Below are 22,759 nucleotides of genomic sequence, written 5' to 3' on the forward strand. Positions count from 1 at the left end.
GTGTTACCTTGTATATATCTTCCAAGTATACCGGGACTTTAGCCAGACTTTACAAACAGCTTTAGTCTGGCCTCTAGGTACATACAAGGGAATGAGAAAACTTAAACAACCTTAAACGATTAAAAGAGTTCCAGTCTGGCTGGATTATATAAAGTATAGTACAGTGGCTCTTAAAGTGTGGTTCCTACGTCAACATCAGCATTACCTGGGAACCTGTTAGAAATGCACATATTTTGGTCCCCCTGCAGATTTACTGTCAGAAATTCCAGGGATGGGTGGTGGAGCCCAGCAGTCAGTGTTTTAACAAGTTCTCCAGGTTATTCTGATGCATTTTATAAAGTTTGAGAACCCATGGAATATGTGAAAAAACTGTGGTACGTTAAGTTCTGGTGAATATTGTTGATTCACACTGATGTCAGCATTCACTGGTTCCTCATTTTCAGCCAAGCCACATTTTAAGAAATTGGAGTATATCCTGGAATTCCTCCAGAATATTGACAGATTTGTATGATGAATGGATAGAGGAATTGCAAATATACATCCTGGAGTAAAGAAAGGCTTTGAGAATAGATAACTGCATTCAAAACTTTTCGAAATTCCAACTAGTGTTTATCCAGAGGCAGAATCAATAAGTGGAAATTTTAGGAAGTCAGATTTGGTTTCAATGGAAGAAGCTATGTCTTGAGCTAATGAGCTACCCCACACCAGAGGATTTTAACTGAGGTTGAATGATCATCCTATGATTGGTTGAAGCAGGGACTAGATTCACTTTCAAGTATAAAATTATGACTAGCAGACTACAAATAAGATACATATGAATAAGTACAAAATAGGTGACAAATTGATTAAATGCTGAAGGGATTCAGGGTGTAAGGGAATGATTGAAATTGGTTAGGGTTAATCCAGGGGGGGTTCTTTCTTTTTCTTTTTTTTTTTTTTTTTTTTTGCGGTACGCGGCCCTCTCACTGTTATGGCCTCTCCCGTTGCGGAGCACAGGCTCCGGACGCGCAGGCTCAGCGGCCATGGCTCACGGGCCTAGCCACTCCGCGGCATGTGGGATCTTCCCGGACCGGGGCACGAACCCGTGTCCCCTGCATCGGCAGGTGGACTCTCAACCACTGCGCCACCAGGGAAGCCCCAGGGAGTTTCTTGAAGAGAATTTTAAGGTGTACCTTTAAAGGCAACAATTGGTCTGAATGAGAATGAAAGTCATTTGAAGTGTGTGTGTATGTGGGGGGCAGTTATGAATAATGAATAGAGGGGACAATGACTGAGGGAGAAAGGACTGAAGATTTGGCAGGCATTTATAAACTTTGCATTGGAGAGAATAAACAGATTACCCTGGGGTTAGTTGTAGTAGACTAATGGAAGGTTTGGTTAGGGAAAAATCATTGAACAGGAATCCTGAATTATTAGGCAGAAGTTCTTGGTGTTACTGAATAAGATTGATATTTAGGGTTTTGCAAGATGTGGTGATGTGGTCATTAAAATTTTTTTTCTTAAAATGCTAAGGTTTGGACAATCAGCCTTCACTAAGTCTTCATTGATGTTTTGTTTAAAACTACCAGCCATTTAGAAATGTATGCTAATTCTGTTTATGTTCAATAATCTTCAAGTTCATGCTACAGTTTCTTAATTATTTCTTAACATAGTCAACCATCTGACCTATTTTGCTAAGACTTGCTGTTTGAGCACAAGAGTCCCACACGTGGCTTGGCTTGTTTGATTTGTTCCCTTTTCCCTTAGGCATGACTCTCCAAGAATCTGTCAGTTTAGATGCTCTCACTAAATACTTGAAACATCTTGAAGATAAATATGCAGAAATTGAGCAACTTATGTCAGAAAAATATTTACCAGCTCAGAGGAAGGCAGATTTAGATGAGGAAATGATTGTGGTGTTAGAACGGCGAGATTTAGCTGAAAATCTGAACAATGAATTACAGTTTCGGTATGAAAGTTGAATATATATTTTTTACAGTTTGAAGCTTTTATTTGTGTTTATTTTAATATTCCACTATTTGATTTTAGGTTCAGTATATTGTTAATGTTTTTTATCTTTATAGTCATCAAAGACTGCAGATTATTTCACAGGCACTTACTTTGTGGGTAAAATCTGATATGAGCAGATCATTTCAAGACTTCATGGAGCACATTCAGAAAAATAAAGATTTACACGGTAGATGATCTACATTTTTTAATTAACATGAATAATGGAAAACATTTTTTTTCCACAGAAAGCTAAAGAATGGGGATTTTCCTAGGCTGAGTCTAAAGAAAGTAAAAATGACCTTACTTCTGTTAGGTCTCTGTTACCCTGTGGGCTTCTTCCTTCAACAGCTGACAAATAATTGGTAAAGAGTAGACTTGGTTAGCCAAGGAGAGAATACCTGAAAATGTACCTGAAAATAAGGAAGAAAGGGATGGGGAAGCTACTCAGTTTAGGAAGAGGTTGGTGCTATTAGAAACTATAGCATTAAGTTGTTGGTATTAAACATTTATATGTTTGTTATTTTTTATTGATTGATAACCTGAAATATCATCCAGTGGTGCTTTCAATACAGGTGAACAAGGCATTGTTGAGGAACTACTTGAAGATGACCCAGGCAAGGCAAAAGAAGCTGAAATTTTGCTATACTACGTTGAAAGGCAAATATTTTAAAAGCTTTTTGATTTTCCTTGTTAAGATATTATAGCATTTATTTAATATTTATTTAAAGACATTAAATGTTTAGCATTTATGTAGCATCTTTTTGAGCTGTAGTCTCTAGCTTTTGTATTTTAAAATTCTACTCTAGTAGACAAATTAGAAAATAAGCTAGAATTTTAAAACATAGATTCTTCGTGGAAAAAATACCAGATTGATGGTCTAGGAGATTTTTCAGAGGTTATACCTGGATTGTAGTGTTAAGTTTTATTTATATTTTTATATTTTATATTTTTTATTTTTTTCTGACCTTCTTGTGTCAGATTATCCTAGCCAATTTAGTCCTTTTTTTCTCATTATTTCCATCCTATGACATATTAGGAAGGCATATTTCCCCCTAATATTTATTAAATTATTATATATATTTTATAGTAGAGGCTTAGAGATCTAAGACTTTATTCTTTAAGAGGTTAATTCATAGGCTATGAGGCCAGTATGTAGTGAACATATGTAATATTCCTAGTCTTCTATGTTAAACAGTTTTCAACTGTTGATTTGCTTGTTGATATGGTACAAAAAAGGGGTAAAGATCATTTTGAGGGGCACCAAAGCCTGGATTATTTCCTTATACCCTATGCTTCTCTAAGTCTATCAGCTTCAGATATGAGAGAAAAACCCTGGTTGAGGTTGAAAGTTTTATATATTTTGCTTAATGTTACTTTGGTGTTTTTCTCCTCTGGGGTTCCAATTCATTTGCAACACTCTTTAAATCCTGTTTGCCATAGTTTTAATTGTGAGTAAGGACTGAGTTGGAGATGTTTTGCCCTAGGAAGAGGAGTAGAAGCTTAAGTTATCTGAACTATTATCTTTTCTTCTTGTATTAGTCTCACATTTAGTTGGGAGTCTGATTCCTGGCAGAACAACTAAGGCTTCTGAATACCAAGGACACTTCTTGATCTTCAACTTGGCAGCCTTTGTGTGCCATTAATATTTCCCCTAGGCTGAGCCTTTAAGCAGATTGCTCTTCTTTCCCCCAGTTACCCTTTTCTTCTGGAGATGATATGAGAGAAAAAAAATCTGAGCTCATTATAAATTCAGTTGAAGTTCTTTCAACTGAATAAATTCAGATGCTCTTTCTATGGCTTGCTCTCAGCACTCTAAGAATAAGGTACAGGATCAGGTTCAAGTCACCTGGCAGGTGAGTCTTATTCTGAGGCTACAAAAAACAATATTAGGGAAGGAAGTGAAAGAATATCTCACAGAGTGAATGAATCTAGTTATAATTTATTAGAGGTGCTTTTCTGTATTACTATGCTACTATGTTTAGTCTGTATTAGACATTTCTAATCACTTTTCTTTACTTTTTTTGTGTAACTACTATATAATGAAATGCACTGGCTGTAGGTTCAATGAATTAATCTCACTTGGGGAATATGAAAAGGCAGTTTATTTTGCAGCAAACAGTCCTGGAAGAATTCTTCAAAACATTGGGACAGTGAATAAATTTAAGGGTAAGCATTTTTCTCTGAACCTTACATATGTATTGCTAATTATACTTTTTTTTTTTCCTGATAGAATGGGAAGAGTATTGAATTGGGAAACAAGATCTACCATTTACTCAGTTTCCTTACCTGTAACATTAAGGGGTTTGATTAGGTTTTCCAAATTAAATTATGAAATATTTCAAGTATACAGAAAAGTGTGAGAAACATAAATAACAGCCATGTACTTGCTATCAAGATTTAATAAATGTTAATATTTTGTCAGATTTGCTCCACTTCCTTTAAAAAACAGCTTTGTTGTGGTGAGTTGACATACATACACTAAATTGTACATAAAATGTACAGTTTGTTAGGTTTTGACATATGTATCCTCCAAAAGTTCCCTCATCCCCCCAGTGATCCCTCCCTCCCACTACTCCCCACCCCTCCCACTGGTCTCCCTCCCAGAGCTTCCCTCCAGTCCCCAGGCAACTACTAATCTGCTTTCAGTCACCAAAGATTAGTTTGCATTTTTGAGAATTTTATATAAATGGAATCCTTTTTTGACTGATTTCTTGCACTTAGCCTAATTATTTTGAAATTCATCCGTGTTATTGCATCTATCAATAATTTATTCTTTTTATTGCTGAGTAGTGTTCCATTCTATGAATAAAAATCCTTTACCAGATATATGATGCAAATATTTTCTCCCAGTTTGTGGCTTGTCTTTTCATTCTCTTAACAGTGTCTTTCTAAGAGTAGAAGTCTTTAATTTGTTGAAATCTAATTTATGATTTTTTTCTTTTAGGGATTGAGATTTTAGTGTCATACCAAAGAAATCTGTGCTTAATTTGCAGAGATTTTTCTCCTATTTTTTTTTCCCTAAGGATTTTATAGTTTTAGGTTTACATTTAGGTCTATGATCCAGTTTGAGTTAATTTTTTTTGTTTGTTTTTTTTGCGGTATGCGGGCCTCTCACTGTTGTGGCCTCTCCCGTTGTGAAGCACAGGCTCCGTACGCGCAGGCTCAGTGGCCATGGCTCACGGGCCCAGCCGCTCCGCGGCATGTGGGATCTTCCCGGACCGGGGCACGAACCCGTGTCCCCTGCATCGGCAGGCGGACTCTCAACTGCTGCGCCACCAGGGAAGCCCCTGAATTAATTTTTATATATGGTGTGAGGTATGGGTCAAAGTTTATTTTTTTGCTGAGAGCTATTCAGTTGTTCGAGGATAATTTATTAAAAAGACTTTCTCCACTGAATTGCCTTTGTACCTTTGTTGAAAATCAGTTGTCCATAGGTCTGTTCTATTTCATTGATCTATTTATTTATCTTGATGCCTATGCTACACTGTCTTGATTACTGGAGCTTTACAGTAAGTGTTGAAATCATATAGTGTTAGTCTTCTAACTCTGTTCTTTATCAGATTTGGTTTGGCTATTTTAGGTCTTTCATATTTCTGTTTAAATTTTTGAAATCAGCTTGTAAATTTCTACAAAAAGACCTGCTGGGGATTGCACTGACTCTGTAGTTCAACTTAGGGAGAACAGACACTGAACAGTATTGAATTTTCTGATCCAGTGAACCCTTAAATATGGTATATCTCTCCATTTTTTTTTAGGTCTTTTAAAATTTCTTTTAGCAATATTTTGTAGTTTTTAGTGTTCAGGTTTTTTTTTTTTTTTGACATTGATGTTTAATTTTATTTTATTTTATTTTATTTTATTTTATTTTATTTTTTTTGGTGGTACGTGGGCCTCTCATTGTTGTGGCCTCTCCCGTTGCGGAGCACAGACTCCGGACGCGCAGGCCCAGCAGCCATGGCTCACAGTCCCAGCCGCTCCGCGGCACGTGGGATCTTCCCGGACCGGGGCACGAACCCGTGTCCCCTGCATCGGCAGGCGGACTCCCAACCACTGCGCCACCAGGGAAGCCCTGATGTTTAATTTTAAATGTTAAATGTTAAAATGTTTAATTTTTACTCAGAAGTTTCAGACATCTTACAAATACCCAGGAACTCTTTCTTTGGCTGTGCTCTGAATTTAGCATAAATTAAAAGTGATTAAAAAATTAAAAAAAAAATTTTAAGTCATATTAGTATATTCCTGAATTTCTTTCTCTTCTCCCTTTGACTTGGTCTGCTCAAAGTATGGATTGCAAGTTTAAGTAAAACTCAGTGCTTGCAATTAATGCTTAAATAAATATAATTACCAGTGAAATTGGAAAACAGCAAACTTTTATTCATTTTCTAGGTATGTGGATTTTATTCTGAGAAGTTTACCAATACTAGACTGGTGGTACTTAACTGAGTGTTTCTGAGAATCACAAAATATTCTTTTATTTTAAAACTAAGATGCATTTTTAAAAGATGAGAAGCTCAGAAGGAAATGCAGGGGTATACATAAAGGGGAGGTATACTCAATGTAGCTTACAAATATAGAGATTAATTAGTCTTATCTTAGTTCTAAGTGGAAATTCTTTTTTTTTTTTTTTTTTTTTTTTTTTTTTTGCGGTATGTGGGCCTCTCACTGTTGTGGCCTCTCCCTCTGCGGAGCACAGGCTCCAGACACGCAGGCTCAGCGGCCATGGCTCACGGGCCCAGCCGCTCCGCGGCATGTGGGATCTTCCCAGACCGGGGCATGAACCCGTGTCCCCTGCATCGGCAGGTGGACTCTCAACCACTGCACCACCAGGGAAGCCCCTAAGTGGAAATTCTTGATGTCAAATATATACAGCTTGTTTTAAATAAATTTCTTAAAAATACCTTTAAATTCATCAATTTGAACAAAAACATTCTTTTTGCTTTTACCTGAACACAGAAAATCTGTTGTCTACACATAGTGTATATAAACATATGTATTAATAGAGATTGCATGACTATGAATTGTGTTCAAATGGGCGTGTCTCATATTTTTGCCCGCACAGTTTTCAGTATTTGATCCTAGTGCACGGTAACACAGAGTGTAATTTTATAGTTTTTATTCAGTGGACTTGAAGTCAAGAAACCATCCCAATTATTTACAATTTAATAACTGAGTGATTATCAGATCATGTTACACTGCAAAAGTATTCTTATATCATGAATGCTGACACTGGGCATTTTGGGTGTTAAACAGTAACTTTCATAAGTCTGAGGTTTAAATTGGCATATGCATATGGCATATGTGGGGGAAAATGCCACAAAATTAAATAAATTATTATAATTACAGAGTTGTATAGCCATTACTGAAATTTAATTTTAGAACATTTTCATTATTCCAAAAAAAAAAACCTTGCACCAATTAACTCCTCATTCTCTATTGCTTCTCCTCCAAACCCTGGGTGACCACTAATCTACTTGCTGTCTGTATAGATTTGCTTATTCTGGATCTTTCATATAAATATGATAATACAATAAATAGTCTTTTGTGACTGGCTTCTTTCACTTAGCTTAATGTTTTTGAGGTTCATTCATGCCATAGTATGTATCAGTAGTTCATTCCTTTTTATGGTGAAATAATATTCCATTGTATGGATGTACTGTATTTTGTTTATCCATTCATCTGTTTATGGTCATTTGGGTTGTTTCTACTTTTTGGTTATTATGAATAATGCAACTGAGCATTTCTGTACAAGTTTTTGTGTGGATATGTTTTTATTTTTCTTGGATAGATACCTAGGAGTAGAATTTCTGGGTTAGGGACTTCCCTGGTGGTCCAATGGCTAAGACTCTGAGCTCCCAGTGCAGGGGGCCTGGGTTCGAACCCTGGTCAGGGAACTAGATCCCACATGCTGCAACTAAGAGTTTGCGTGCTGCAACTAAAGATCCTGTGTACCACAACTAAAGATCCTACAAGCCGCAATGAAGATCCCACGTGTGGCAACAAAGATCCTGCCTGCCACAGCTAAGACCTGGCACAGCCAAACAAACAAACTAATAAATAAATAAATAAGAATTTCTGGGTTATATGGAAACTCTATGTTAATACTTTGAGGAACTGCTAAACTATTTGCACGATTTTCCATTTCCACCACCAGTGTATGAGTTCTCATTTCTCCACATCCTTACCAATACTTGTAATGTCTGCCTGTTTGATTAAAGCCTTTCTAATCTGTGTGAAGTGGTATCTCATTGTTTTCTTTTTTTTTTCCTCATTGTGGTTTTAATTTGCATATCCCTAATGACTAACAGTGTTGAGCATCTTTTCATGTGCCTGTTGGCCATTTTATCTTCTTTGGAGAATTGTCTATTCTCTTTGCCCATTTGATAATTGTTTTATTTGTGTTTTTATTATTGAGTTGCAAGTGCTCTTTTTAATTCCAGGTAAAAATCCCTTATCAGATAGATGATATGCAAATATTTTCTTCTAGTCTGTGGATTGCATTTTTGCTTTCTTGTTGGTGGTTTTTTTTGTTGTTGTTCATTTGTTTGTTTGTTTTTAATTTTTTTTGATGTGGACCATTTTTGAAGCCTTTATTGAATTTGTTACAATATTGCTTCTGTTTTATGTTTTGGTTTTTTGGCCATGAGGCATGTGGGATCTTAGCTCCTTTACCAGGGATCGAACCCCCACCTCCCCTTGCACTGGAAGGCGAAGTCCCAACCGCCAGACCACCAGGGAAGTCCCTCTTGTTGGTGTTTTTTTGAGGTGCAAAAGTTTTTAATTTTGATGAAGTCCCATTTACCAATCTTCTTTTTTTATGGCTGTGCTTTTGGTTTTGTATCTTAAGAAATCTTTGCCTAACTTAAGATCCTATGTTTTCTTCTAATAGTTTTATTCATTTAGGTCTGTGGTCTACTGTGAGTTAATTTTTTTGTTTGGTGTGCAATAGGGGTCCAAATTCATTCTTTTGCATGTGGATATCCAGTTTTCCTAGCACTATTTGTTGAAAAGACTTTTCTTTACCCATTAAACGGTTTTGGCCCCCCTTTGTAAGAAATCAATTGACCATAAATGTTTGAGGTTTTTTTCTAGACTCTTAATTCTATTCTGTTGCTCTAGATGTCCATCCTGTGTAATCATACTATCTTGATTACTGTAGTTTTGTAGTAAGTTTTGAAATTGGAAGTGTGATTCCATCTTTCTTTTGATTAGTATTAGCATGGTGTATCTTTTTTCCATACTTTTACTTTAATCTACTTAATTTGTGTCTTTGTATTTAAAGTCAGTGTCTTCTAGGCAACATGTACTTGGATCCTGCTTTTTTATACAGTCTGACAATATTTGTCTTTTAATTGGGGTGTTCAGATAATTTACATTTAATGTGATTGTTGACATGGTTGACTTTTATTTGTTTTCTGTTTTTTCTCATCTCTGTTACTTTTTTTTCTCTTCTTCTACCTTCTTTTGGATTAGTTGAGTTTTTTTATGATTCCATTTTTCTCCTTTGTTGATTTATGAGCCTATAACTCTTTGTTGTCTTATTTTGGTTGTTGCTTTAGGCTTTATGGGTTATATCTTTAACTTATCACATTCTACACTCAGGTGATATTGTATTACTTCATGCATTGTATAAAAACAGTATACAGTTTGATCCTTGAACAACACGAATTTGAACTGCACAGGTCCACTTATAGGTGGATTTTTTTCAGTAAATACTTGTTATAGTAATACAAGACCCGTCATTGGTTTAATCTGTGGTTGTGGAACTGTGGATATGGTGGACCCATGTGGATACACGTATTCATGGATTTTTGACTGAGTGGGGGTCGGCGCCCCTAACCCCGGCATTGTTCAGGGATCAACTCTACTTCTAAATGCTTATATTCATAGCATTTACCATTTCTGTTCTTCATTCCTTTGTGTAGATTGTTTTTCTATCTTGTGTCATTTTCCTTCTGCTTGAAGGACTACCTTTAACCTTTCTTATAGTACAGGTCTGCTGGTAGTATATTCTTTCAGCTTTTTAAAATTTTTAAATAAAAAAAAAATTTTTTTGGCTGCACCATGCAGCTTGCAGGATCTTAGTTTCCTGACCAGGAATTGAACCCAGGCCCACGGCAGTGAAAGTGCTGAGTCCTAACCACTGGACTGCCAGGGAATTCCCATTTTATAGCTTTTTAAAGTTCTTTCTGGAGGCTCTGAAGTAGATTTCCATTCCATGCTGCCCTCCTAGCTTCTAGGTAGCTGTCAGCAATCTTTAGCATTCCTTGGCTTGTAGACCCATCACTCCAACCTCTGCCTAGGTTTTCACATAGCATATGATATTTAGTCATTATCCAAAATATAAAGTTTAATCCACAAGCATTACTTAAAAATTATAAATATGTAATTTTAGATTAAAATTTTTAGAAAATGCAATGAGATGAAAATAAGAATATGAAGTAAGGAAAAGCAAACTATTACTTAAAAGTATTTGACTCAAAAACTTTTCTTCTCTTTGTAGCTGTTGGAAAAATTCGAGGAAAGCCTTTTCCATTACTCTTATTTTTTGAGGCTATCTTTAGCATAAGTCATGCTTTTAAACATCCTGTTGATGCAGAACTAACCCTGGAAGGAATCAAATGTGGATTATCTGAAAAACGTTTAGATTTAGTTATCAATTGGGTCACCCAGGAAAGGTAAGCAAAGTTAAACTTTTAACTTAATTTTGAAATTTGCTTCATAAAGTTTTTTGTTCTCAAATTTTAATAGTTTTCTTATCAGTACATTATTTGAGCATTTATTTCAAATCTCTATTGCAACTAAACAGTCACAAAGTATTTACTAAGCATTCATGGATGGAGTAATAGAGCCTAGTCACAATGAGCCCAGATCAGGAGTTGACTCAAGGCAGCTGACAAGATGATTCATGACCACTTAATGGTGCATGGAAGTTGATAGGTAAGGATAGAAAAGGATTGATCAGTATCATGCTGCTCAGAGGGAGAAGGCAGGAACCTGTTTTCAGGCAGGCTGTGGATACATGTAAAGGATAAACCCAGGAGAAAACTTGTAAGCAGGAGGGACATGGACCCAAGGTAGCATTTAAAAGAACATACAAACCAGCAAGGACAGGCAGGAGGTGGCTTCTTGGAGTTGAGTCTCGGCACAAATTGGCAGATTTGTACCAGGGTTTCCTCAGATTGGGTTCCCTGGAACCAAAGCCTGAAACAGGAATTTGGGTGTACATGGTTGATAGAAGGAGGGCTTCTCAAGAAAAACCTATAAGGGACTGAGTGAAGCAGAACAGGGAAGGGGAAAGAGCCAAGCAAGGATGTGACCTCAGGCAAGTTCTAACCTTGGCCTTATTTATAGCAGGTTGGCTCTGAAGCATAAAACACATCACAGAGCTGTTCTCACTTGAGGCAAGGGGCCAGGCTTCCTTGCTTCTCCATCAGTCAGTCAAGGGCTGTGGGCTGCCTAGATGGGAATACATAAGTCTGGGCATGGTGGCTCCCACTAGCCCAGGGCAATTCCCTATGGAAGGGAAGGACCTGTGAGCCACTGGCAGCCAACACCCAGAGCAGCTGGGGAAGGGTACGTTGGCCCAGTGAGGAGGATTTGGGCAGGACACCAAAACAGCATCTGCCTTAGTCAACCATTTGCACAATACGGATCTATATGCTTCTCACATTAAGTTCACTCCATCCAGGCATATCTTCTCTAGGATTTTGTGGTCAATTTTGGGGGAAACTTATAAGAGGAGAGTTAGCGGGAGGAACTATAGCCCTTGTTGCTAGGTCCTAGGGATGTAATTTGTTTTTTTTACAACTTTATTGAGGTATAATTTACATACAATAACCTATACATGTTTAAAGTGTACAATTTGATGAGTTTTTTAAAAACAGCATTATGAAGACACAATTGATACACAGTAGACTGCACATATTTAAGGTGTACAGTTTAAGTTTTGACACATATATATATATCCATGAAGTCATCACCACAATCAAGATAATAAACATATCCATGACCCTCAAATGTTTCCTTATGTCCCTTTGTAATGCCTCCTCCTTCCTTCCACCACCTCTCGATAACCACTGATCTACTTCATGTTATTCTAGATTCGTTTTCGTTTTCTAGAATTTTATATATATGGAATCACACATTGTATATTCTTTTCTCTCCTTGGTCTGGCTTCTTTCACTTACATTTATTTTGAGATTCATACATATTTATTAGTACTCATTATCTTTCTCTATCACCCATTATAGATTCTTCTTACAGTTTTGGTCTTGATGGCTTGTCTGGTAGAATGACTGTGGTTACCATGCCTTTATCACACCATGTTTGTTTTTTTTTTTCTTGATTTTGATTTTCTGTTGGAGTATAGTTGATTAACAATGTTGTATTAGTTTCAGGTGTACAGCAAAGTGATTCACTTATACATATACACACGTATCTATTCTTTTCGAAATTCTTTTTTGTTTTTTTTGGCCACACTGCGTGGCATGCTGGATCTTAGATCCCTGAACAGGGATCGAACCTGTGCCCCCTGCAGTGGAAGCGCAGAGTCTTAGCTACTGGACCGCCATGGAAGTCCCCAAATTCTTTTCCCATTTATAAACTGTGGTTATTGATTTACCCACTAACAGTGTTCAGTTGTCTTGGGACTACCCAGAGATATACCAGTAGATCATCTGCCACATGTAACAGACAACTGTATACCATTCAAAAAACAGCTATTGGGTCCTGCTAAAGTTGGAGTATTTATCCATGGAATGTCAGTGAGTGTAACTAGAAATGCCCATCATGAACTGTATTCTGAGAGACTCACCAAGTCATAAGGTCAGGTGGGCTCAGGAGAGTCCATGTAAAATCAAGTACAACCAAGATCATGCTCAGTCAGGTCCAGAACACACAAGTAAGCTTCATGAATAAGTGGCCCAGACTCCATGTCAACTATCATTGCCTGATGGACACTACTTCCACAGCTCACACCTATGGGCTCATGCAAGGGTGGGGTTACCTAAGACCAACAGACAGGAGAAGAAAAAAAAAACCCAAACTTGGTTCATGGAAGGTTCAGATGGTGTCCAGATGATGCCAACTTGTCACTTCATCTTTCAAAGACGGAGGAACATCCTTCAGGAAGACATGTGCTCCTTAAACCAATGATAATTATATAGTGCTGTACTCCCAGTAGGTAGAATCCTTGGGTCTGGGAAATGAAGAGTGGCCCTGCTCAACTATTACTCCCAGGAGCCTGCTTGGAGAGTGTGTTAGTCAGGATTCTCCAGAGAAACAGAAAAAATATATATAAATAAATAAATGGCTCATATGATTATGGAGGCTGAGAAGTCCCAAGATCTGCAGTCAGCAATCCAGAGACTCAAGAGAGTCAATGCTGTAACTTCCAGTCCGAAAGCTGGCAGCCTTGAGACCCAAAGGCAGGAAAGACTGATGTCCCAGCTAAGTAGTCAGGCAGGAGGAGTCCCCTCTTACTTGAGGAAGAGTCATACTTTTTGTACCATTCAGGCCTTTAACAGATGGGATGAGGGCCACCCACATTCAGGAGAGCAATCTGCTTTACTCAGCCTGCCAATTAAAGTGTTACTCTCTTCAAATACATTCTCACACACACACCCAAAATAATCTTTGACCAAATATCTGTTGTTGGTCAAATAATATCGTGTCAACTTGATATTATTTGACCAACAACATCAAGTTGACACTTAGAATGAACCATCAGCACAGGGAGTTTGTGCTTCCCATGCCTGCAACTTTAGGCTCTGTGAGTCTGGAAGTCCTGATTGACTTTATCATGAGAAGGTAGGACTATTCCTAAATAATGGGGCAAAGGGGAATATTTTTGGCACTCAGGCTCCCTATACCCTTGAAGAGAGCATGATACCTGGATTTAGGTGATGTCATTTACTGCTTGGGAAATTTTATAAGGGAAGCAGTGAGATAGGATAGGGAAAGAGCCAAGCAAGGATGTGAACTCAGGTGAAGTCTAGTATTAGTCAGTATTATAAGAAGAGAGCTGTGGAGCATAAGCCGTACCGCAAAGTTGTTACCGCTTGTTTATGGGACTGGCTTTTTGTATCCCTTACTAGTCAGTCATCAGCTCTAGATTACTAGGGGTTTGAAAGATAGGCATAATTTTCTAGGTGAGGTGGCTCCAGTCAGCTGAGGGCAATTCTTTGGAGAAGGGGCAGCTATGAGCTGTCAATAATCAGCTGGAGAAGGGGCACTGGCACAGTAAAGGGGACCTGAGTAGGCACCAAAACTGTGTCTACCAGCTTATGAAGATCAATCTGGAAATAAGATAACAGCTCCTTTTGCTGGGTCTATGTGGGCATGGGTTGGGCTGTGAGTATTGGAAGGCAGAGTGACGAAAGGCCTCCCTGTTGTCTCTCTAGTAGCCATGGCCGCCTTATTTTGCAGCCTAAGGGCTATGCTTTCTTGGCTCTAAATGCATAGGGACATAGAATACATATTAGAGAGTAGGTACAGTTCTCATCTTTAAGAAGTGTATCATAAGGGAGTAGATGGACAAATGTAAGCACTCCCTAAATAACAAATCCATGACTTGGAAATGTCCCAAACAAAAATGGCAAGTGTGCATACTACTACCTACTGCTACCCATTTCAAATTCATCATTTCCCTGCACAACTCTGGATAGTCATAAAACTGTCCTGGATTGATCTCACTATTGTTTCCCAGTGCAAAGTAGCTTTCTCTCACCCTGTCTTGTTATCCCTTCACTTACTGTTCACATAGTAATTAATTATTCACATAATAATAATTATGTTCACCTAATTCCTGTTTTAGAAAACTTCTTCATATGTGTAGCCCTCTTTTCAGTCTTTGCCTCCTTGTTTCTTTCTCTGCCTGGTCACACTTCTACACTCTCCACAAAAGTACTTGTCAGGGAGCCCTGGAAATGGTGCAGGCATGAGAACAGCATCAGAAAGTGCATGTTCATTACTAACACCTGTTATCTAGTGCAAAGACACTTCAGACAAGATTAATTTCCTTACATATACTTGGCCCATTCTACCTCTTAGTTGTAAGAATTTAAACTCTTATGCATTTCCCTGAGTGCATAAAGTGGGAAAATACCACTACATTTTTCCTGAATTATTCATATTTGTATTTCTATATTTTTCTGGCCATACCATTTAGCATAAATGTCTTTATTCTAAATAGGACAATTTGATTTAACCCACTCAACTCTAGAGCATTCATGAGCTAATTAATATTGTTTAGATTTTCCATGTTTTGGGTTTCTTCTATTTAGATACCTTAGACACTATAAAAATCATTACAACTTTACTCCATACCATATTGGTAGTGATTAATTTTAAAATATTAGATTTGAATCTTCTGGCGGCATTTTTATTTTTTCTTAAGCTTTGATGGCACTGTGTGGTAAAACTATGCACTAAAATTAGAAGGCTTTGGATAACTATGGATTATACCTATTCATACATTTCAGGTCTCCATTAGGAACTCATAAAAACAAAAATCTGGCCTTTTTCAAAAAAATTATTGGATGACTACTACTGAAAAAGTGCTACAGACTGAAAACAAGGCAAAACCTTGTTTTGGGTGTCTGACTGCTACCTGTCTTACCCCAGGGCTAGAATCATTGTTTTTCTCACTCCCCGAGCCCCATCACCCCCCTGCCCACCACCGCCTGCTTTTCCTTCGGGGCCAATTCCATTCTTTGGGGGCTTGATCCTCCTCCTCCTTTTGGATAATTTTCTTTTAAATCATACTCTTTGCTTCTGATCATCCTTTTGGAAAGTGACAAACCAAGACAGCAACCTTACTCTCAACTCTGGCCTTCTCTCGGGTGGAACAGCATCGTGAGCCTGACCACTGAAAATAATGAAATAATGGTATTAATAAGAGAAATAAATAATAAGATACTGGTATTTTCATGTTGCTCCAGTAATGCAGTCACTACAACAACTGAAATAATGACTTGTTCCCTCTCAGGAAATGTGGCTTTAACTACCAAAACTTATATTTTGGTATTAAAATGTGGAAGTCGGGGAATTGCTTCCTAAATAATTGATTCATACTCAGGAGCTGCCTTTTGATTTTAAACCCACCTCTCTGCTGCCTGCCCCAACAAATACAGAGGGCTTTATCTACTTAATTTTCAATAGAGACATTTTGTAGGAGTTTCAGTATTTCATTTTATTGTTATTGGCATTTTATTACATATATACAGACACTAATATTATGTGACTGTTGTTATTCTGTAGCTATTAATTAAAAATATAATTATGGGACTTCCCTGACGGTCCAGTGGTTAAGATTCCATGCTCCCAATGCAGAGAGCACAGGTTCGATCCCTGGTCAGGGAACTAAGATTCTGCATGCTGCATGGCGTGGCCAAAAAAAACCCCAAACAATAAAGCCCAGTACAGCCAGTAATTAGAAGTGATATATTTAATGATACCCAAATGTTTTTTGGCTTATGCTGATAGATTCCAGGTGGAGTTAGTAGTACAGATGGTTCCCTTCAATTGTGTGTGAAGATGGTACACTAAAACTGATGAAAAGTGAAATCTATTTACTTGAGCCATCTCAAAAGAACTGTTTCTTCAGTCTCTCCTAATAGACACAGTTAAGTCCCTTTATTCCCCCCGTTGTTTCTTTCAAATCTATAACAATTAAAAAAAAAACACTGCTGTTGCACTTTCTGTTTTTGTTTTAGTACAAATGCTTTTAAGATCTGTTGGTAATTTTGAGCTAAAGATTTTGTCACTATCTTTAACCAACATTTAATGAGTTCTTACATTCTACAGGGTTTTGGAATCTAGATAACAGCTAAGAACATTGAGAGCCTCAATTATGAGAGAATTTTTGTTTACCTTGAAATTTTAAATCCCACCAATCTTTTCAGGAGAGTTTTAACCTTGTTTGTAGATTTTTTTTAAAGTTGAGCTCAGTTTCACCAAAATTACTTCCCCCAAAGGAAGACATGCTGATTGTTTTTGTTCTTGTTGTTAAGTCTTAGATATGTTTAATTTCATCAGTTGCCTACTAACTTGGAATCCTTATAGACCATAGAAAATCCAATTCTACTGTGCTGAATTTTCAAATATTTCATTCTCATCCATTCATCAAGAGCTCACTAACATGTGCCCTATTGACTGCTTGCTCTAGGCTGACATTTTCTGAGGAGGCTGGGGATGTGATTTTTGATTATGGGGAGCAGGATACTTATAACAAGGCCAAGTGTCTGGCTTTAGCTCAGATTATCTATAGTGAATGTGGCCTGCACAAGAAAGCTCTTCTTTGCCTGTGTAAACAGGGTCAAATTCAAGGGGCCATGGAATACATACAACAATTCAAGGACTTTACTTCTGGTAAGTGAAAAAGCCTATTATTTGTATACATTCGAATTCTGGACTTGAATTGTAAGATCACCCATGATAGCAGGCAATATTTTGGACTTATACATTATAAAGCTTGTTTTGTGTATACCAGTAAGTAGATTTCTTTTGTAATTTTTAGTGAAAACAGGTAAGCTGAAGCTGATTGACTTTGATGGTGGACATTCAAATACATTTTGTATTTCTTCAGTACATAAACATTTAGTAAACTTGCAGATATTTGGACCATGCTACTTAAAGGATTTTTAAAAAATAACTGAACTTATATATATCATTCTGAACTATAATATAAGCATTAGAAATGAAGAATTAGTGAAATAATGTTGATTTTAAAAGTTTGAAACACCTAGGTTGCAGCTGGGCAGTGATCTGGGAGAATTGTGGACCTTAGGGTGACCCTAGTTAAATGAGCTGATCTCTTATTATAGTCTAGTTCAGCAGTAGCCTTAATGTACAGGTAGTCCTGACATATCCCCATATCCCACGCCTATGTCAATCCTGATTTTGCAAGCTGTGTACTCCAGTCCTAAGAAATTGCACAATGGAACAAAATATAGCACTTTTAGGTCACATTTTTCCAGGAAAAAGAATCTTTTATGGTCGTCGAATCTGATCATTTTCAAAGAGTAAATTGACTTTTACTTAGAATCTGTTTTTTAGAGTTATTAATTTTTTTCATTCATTATGTAACAGCATGCCCGATATTATTAGTGTAATAATAGCTATAGTTCAGCTTTTTACATGCCTTATCTCACTTAATCCTTATGTTAACTCTATGAACTAGGTTTTGTTATTATCCCTTTTTTTTTTTTTTTTTTTTTTGCGGTACGCGGGCCTCTCACTGTTGTGGCCTCTCCCGTTGCGGAGCACAGGCTCCAGACGCGCAGGCTCAGTGGCCATGGCTCACGGGCCCAGCGGATCTTCCCGGACCGGCCACGAACCCGTGTCCCCTGCATTGGCAGGCGGACTCTCAACTAGTGCGCCACCAGGGAAGCCCATCCCTATTTTATAGATGAAAAATAACTGTGTCCAAAGAGAGGCTAAGGCACAGAGAGGTAAGCAATTTGCCTATATACACACAGCGATGGAACAGAATCTGGCAGAGTAGTTAAAACACAATATTTGTTGAACGAATTATATATTGTATTAATATTATCTAATTTATACAGATTCGGTTTCTGTGTTAAGTATTATTTTTCCATAGAATTATTTTAGTCAAGGAATAAAGGTTTTAATTACTCTTGGAATTTTTATTGAATGAAATGTGAAGTTTCTTCTTTTGCTCGCAAAATTTGCCTTGCATGAGTATATAGAAACATGATTGACTCATTATCATATTATTCTGTTCCTCTAGTAGTGCATTACACTTTAAAATAATTATACAGTCAGCCCTCCATATTCATGGGTTCCACATCCATGGGTTTAATGAACTTCAGATTGAAAATATTTGAGGGAAAAAAATTCCAGAAAGTTCCAAAAAGCAAAACTTGTGTTTGCTATGCATCAGCAATTATTTACATAACATTTGCATTGTATTTATAACTATTTACATAGTATTTACATTGTATTAGGTAATCCAGAGATGATTTGAAGTATATGGAAGGATGTGTGTAGGTTATATGAAAATACTATGCCATTTTGTATATGAGACTTTTTATATAAGAGACTTGAGCATATTCAGATTTTGCTATCTGCAGGGGGTCCTGAAACCAAACCCCGTGGATATCAAGGGACAACTGTATATTGTACTAATGTAAGAAATATTAACTCTCCTGTATAATTAGAACCTTGATATTTATCCTCAGAATTTATTTAGTACAACATCATAAGATAATAATAACCTGAAGAAAATTAAGCTTAAAAGGTAGAAACAATGTTTGAAAAATTACTCTGCTTATTTTACTTTTTAATGACAAACAACCACAGCTTTCCAAAGTATCATCCTTGGCCTCAGGGGACAGACTCAGTTTGTTAATACTTTCTGGTTTCAGAAGAAAACGGTCTTTCTCAGATTTAGACTATCAGCTTTACATTTACAAATCAAAGAAACAAAACAAAAATGGTGAAGTCCTAAAAAAGTCTTTTGTTCCAAAAGCATAAATCTGATTCATAGAGCATCTGTTTCAGAAGGGGAAACTCTTCGTTTTTCCTCCCTAATGATTTCTAGAATAAAGCCTGAAATGATTTGTTTGTTCACCTTCCCCATCATCATTAAACAAGTAAATGTACCTATCTAGTTATATTCTAGATCTGGAATTCTAGACTCCGAGGCTAGAAACAATCTAGAAACTGGGTTATTCTAGACCCGAGGCTCTCAAACCTTCTGGTCTCAGGTCTCCTTCATAGTTTTAAAAAGCATTGAAGATCCCAAAGAGTTTTTGTCTATGTGGCTTATATCAATTGATATTTATCCTATTAGAAATTAAACCAGGGACTTCCCTGGTGGTCAGTGGTTAAGACTTTGTCTTCCAATACAGGGGGTGTGGGTTCGATCCCTGGTCCAGGAGCTAAGGTCCCACATGCCTTGCGGCCAAAACAAAAAACCAAAACAGAAAACAGAAGCGATATTGTAACAAATTCAATAAAGACTTTAACAAAAAAGAAAAGAAAAAGAAATTAAACCAGAAAAAAATTTTTATTGGAGTATAGTTGATGTACAATATATGTTACAGGTGTACAGTATAGTGATTCACAATTTTTAAAGGTTATACTCCATTTATAGTTATTATAAAATTTTGGCCATATTCCCTGTGTTGTACAATATATCCTTGTAGCTTATTTTATACTTAATAGTTGGTACCTTTTGATCTCCTACCCCTAAATTGTCCCTCCCCCTTTCCCTCTCCCCACTGGTAACGACTAGTTTGTTCTCTATATCTGTGAGTCTGCTTCTGTTTTGTTCTGTTCTCAACTGGTTTTCAGCCAGGTTGATCTTCTTCAGCTGGAGCATGGGCGCTAGGAGCTGGGGGGTGGGGGGGTGGGAGAGGAGTTGAGGGGCAGAGTCTGCAGCCTGTTGCCACACAGGTAGAGCTCCTGGAGGTGGCTCAGGCCATTCAGGGCGTCAGGAGACAACGAGGCCAGCTCGTTGAAGGAGACGTCTGTGGTGTTGAGTGCCGGCAGTGCCCATCCCAGCAAGGGCAGGCTTCTCAGCTTATTGTGGGATATAATCAGGGTCTCCAGCCAGGGCAGTGTCACATCAGTCTGCAGGCTGGTCAGCTGGCTCTTCCCCAGGTGCAGCTGAGTGAGGTGAGTCAGATGCATCTATTTTTTTAGATTCCACATATTACATGAGATCATACAGTATTTTTCTTTCTTTGTCTGACTTATTTCACTTAGCAAAATGCCCTCCAAGTCCATCCATGTTGCTGCAAATGGCAAAATTTCACGTTTAAAATAACAACAATAGGGAATTCCCTGGTAGTCCAGTGGTTAGGACTCTGCTTTCACTGCTGAGGGTGCAGGTTTAATAATCCCTAGTTGGGGAACTAAGATAGCACAAGCTGTGCCGCGAGGCCAAAAACAAAAACAACCAACAACAATAAACCAATAATGTATTGTCATAAGTAAAATATTTTTATGAAAAGTAACTTTTCCAAGGCTAAACAATTTAAGGAAAAGAGTGACACTGTTTTACATTTTTGTAAATCTCTGTAATGTCTGGTTTAATAGAAGATAGCTGGCTTCCCCTATCTGATCCTATATTCAGTGTATTGTAATATGTCATGTAGCTTCTGGAAAAACACCACTGTATATTTGTGAGATAAGGAGAATGAAAAAGGCAAATTTTAGTTTAGTTTAGGTTTAGTTTAATAGTTCTGACTTTATGGACCCTAGACCATATTTTGAGAACCACTGTTCTAAGTATCTAGGTATTTTGTGCATTAAACAGTACCATGGTTGATATATAGACCCTTATAACCTTATTAAAATAGAACATACAAGATAAATAATGATCATTATTACATGTCAAACCAAGGAATAAGGAAATGCATTCTGAAGTAAGTAGAGGAGTAAGTTCATAGGATTTGAACTTGTGTCCTTTCTAATTAGTCAGAGACCATATCTTGTACATAATGGAGTAAATATTGGTTAATCAATTAATGGAGAAGATAAGAGTATTTGAATACTTGATTGAATGAAATAGAGAGAGATGGATGAGTTATGAAATGTTGGAGACAGGGGGGTCCTATATAAATAACTTCACCATAGTGGAGGCCAGATTGAGCGACCCAAATCATAAACTTCTACCTCTTCTCTAGGGAAAAGTTTAAAAAAAATTATTTGACTTCATTGATATAGAATTATATTCTGCTATTCCTTCATCTTTTACCATTTCTCTTTCTCTATCCTTGTCTCTCTCTCTCTCTCTGTGTGTATGCATGTATATATATACATACACATAATGCACACACACATATTTATTATTTTGGAGGAGCAGCACCATAGATTGGAAGGTCATGAACTTTGGGGGTCAGATGAACTGTTCTTCTTTAGACTATGTGTCTAATTCTGGGAAAATTAACTTCTCTAAGCCTGTTCCCTCACTTGTAATGTGAGAATAATAATATCTGACTTATACTGAATATTAGATGTAGTAATTTAATATATGTAAGTTTACAGTACAATAAATATGTGTTTAATAAACACTAGATTACCTTGTATTACCTTTTACAGTGCAGGTATGTTTACACGTAGTTCTTGAAGTGCTCTCAGAAATTATTCTGAAAATTACCTCTGTTGTGGCCCAAGAAGAATATTTTTACTTTAAAAAATTTAGTAAGGGGCTTCCCTGGTGACGCAGTGGTTGAGAGTCCGCCTGCCGATGCAGGGGACACAGGTTCGTGCCCCGGTCCGGGAAGATCCCACATGCCGCGCAGCGGCTGGGCCCGTGAGCCATGGCCGCTGAGCCTGCGCTCCGCAACGGGAGAGGCCACAACAGTGAGAGGCCCGCGTACCGCAAAAAAAAAAAAAAAAATTAGTAAGTTAACACAAAGTTTATAAATTTAAGAATATAAATCATGATTGTAGCTTTAGATTATCTGAATGCTTAACTAGTAGATTAAACCATATGAAATTACTTTTTTTTGAAGTAAAAAATGGTCAAGTGTAGGCAACTTCATATGACTCAACCTCTAGCTACTTGAACTAGCTAACAGCTTCTTAAAATCTTCATATTTGGGTTTCTAAATACTTGATATTTTTAGGAAAGATTACTGAGCCCCTTTTCTGTGCAAGGCACAGAAAGAAAGATATACTCAGTAGAAGTTGGCCCCCAAATGAGCAACAAGATGTAGACAAAAATAACGTAGTATTAGATGGGGGCTTAGAAATTGTGGAGATACTAATTCTAGCACTTTAAGATGCAAAAACTGAG

The 22,759-nt window shown here is 37.3% G+C and overlaps 1 protein-coding gene across 2 annotated transcripts in view; it reads left to right on the forward strand.

Moving 5' to 3' along the window:
- CLHC1 (clathrin heavy chain linker domain containing 1) overlaps positions 1-22,759 on the forward strand; it is a gene marked incomplete at its 5' end in the record, with an annotated part of 32,093 nt that overhangs the window by 7,276 nt on the left and 2,058 nt on the right. Inside the window, 6 exons of one of the 2 annotated variants that reach the window (XM_079721269.1) lie at positions 1,747-1,948; positions 2,064-2,176; positions 2,562-2,646; positions 4,049-4,155; positions 10,490-10,664; positions 17,156-17,358. In XM_079721269.1, coding sequence (XP_079577395.1) covers positions 1,747-1,948; positions 2,064-2,176; positions 2,562-2,646; positions 4,049-4,155; positions 10,490-10,664; positions 17,156-17,358 — 885 coding nt within the window. The remainder of the gene's footprint in view (positions 1-1,746; positions 1,949-2,063; positions 2,177-2,561; positions 2,647-4,048; positions 4,156-10,489; positions 10,665-17,155; positions 17,359-22,759) is intronic. The other variant, XM_079721270.1, reaches the window with a different exon arrangement.

The sequence above is a fragment of the Hyperoodon ampullatus genome (assembly GCF_949752795.1).
Source record: "Hyperoodon ampullatus genome assembly, chromosome: 15".
Classification (NCBI taxonomy): domain Eukaryota; kingdom Metazoa; phylum Chordata; class Mammalia; order Artiodactyla; family Ziphiidae; genus Hyperoodon; species Hyperoodon ampullatus.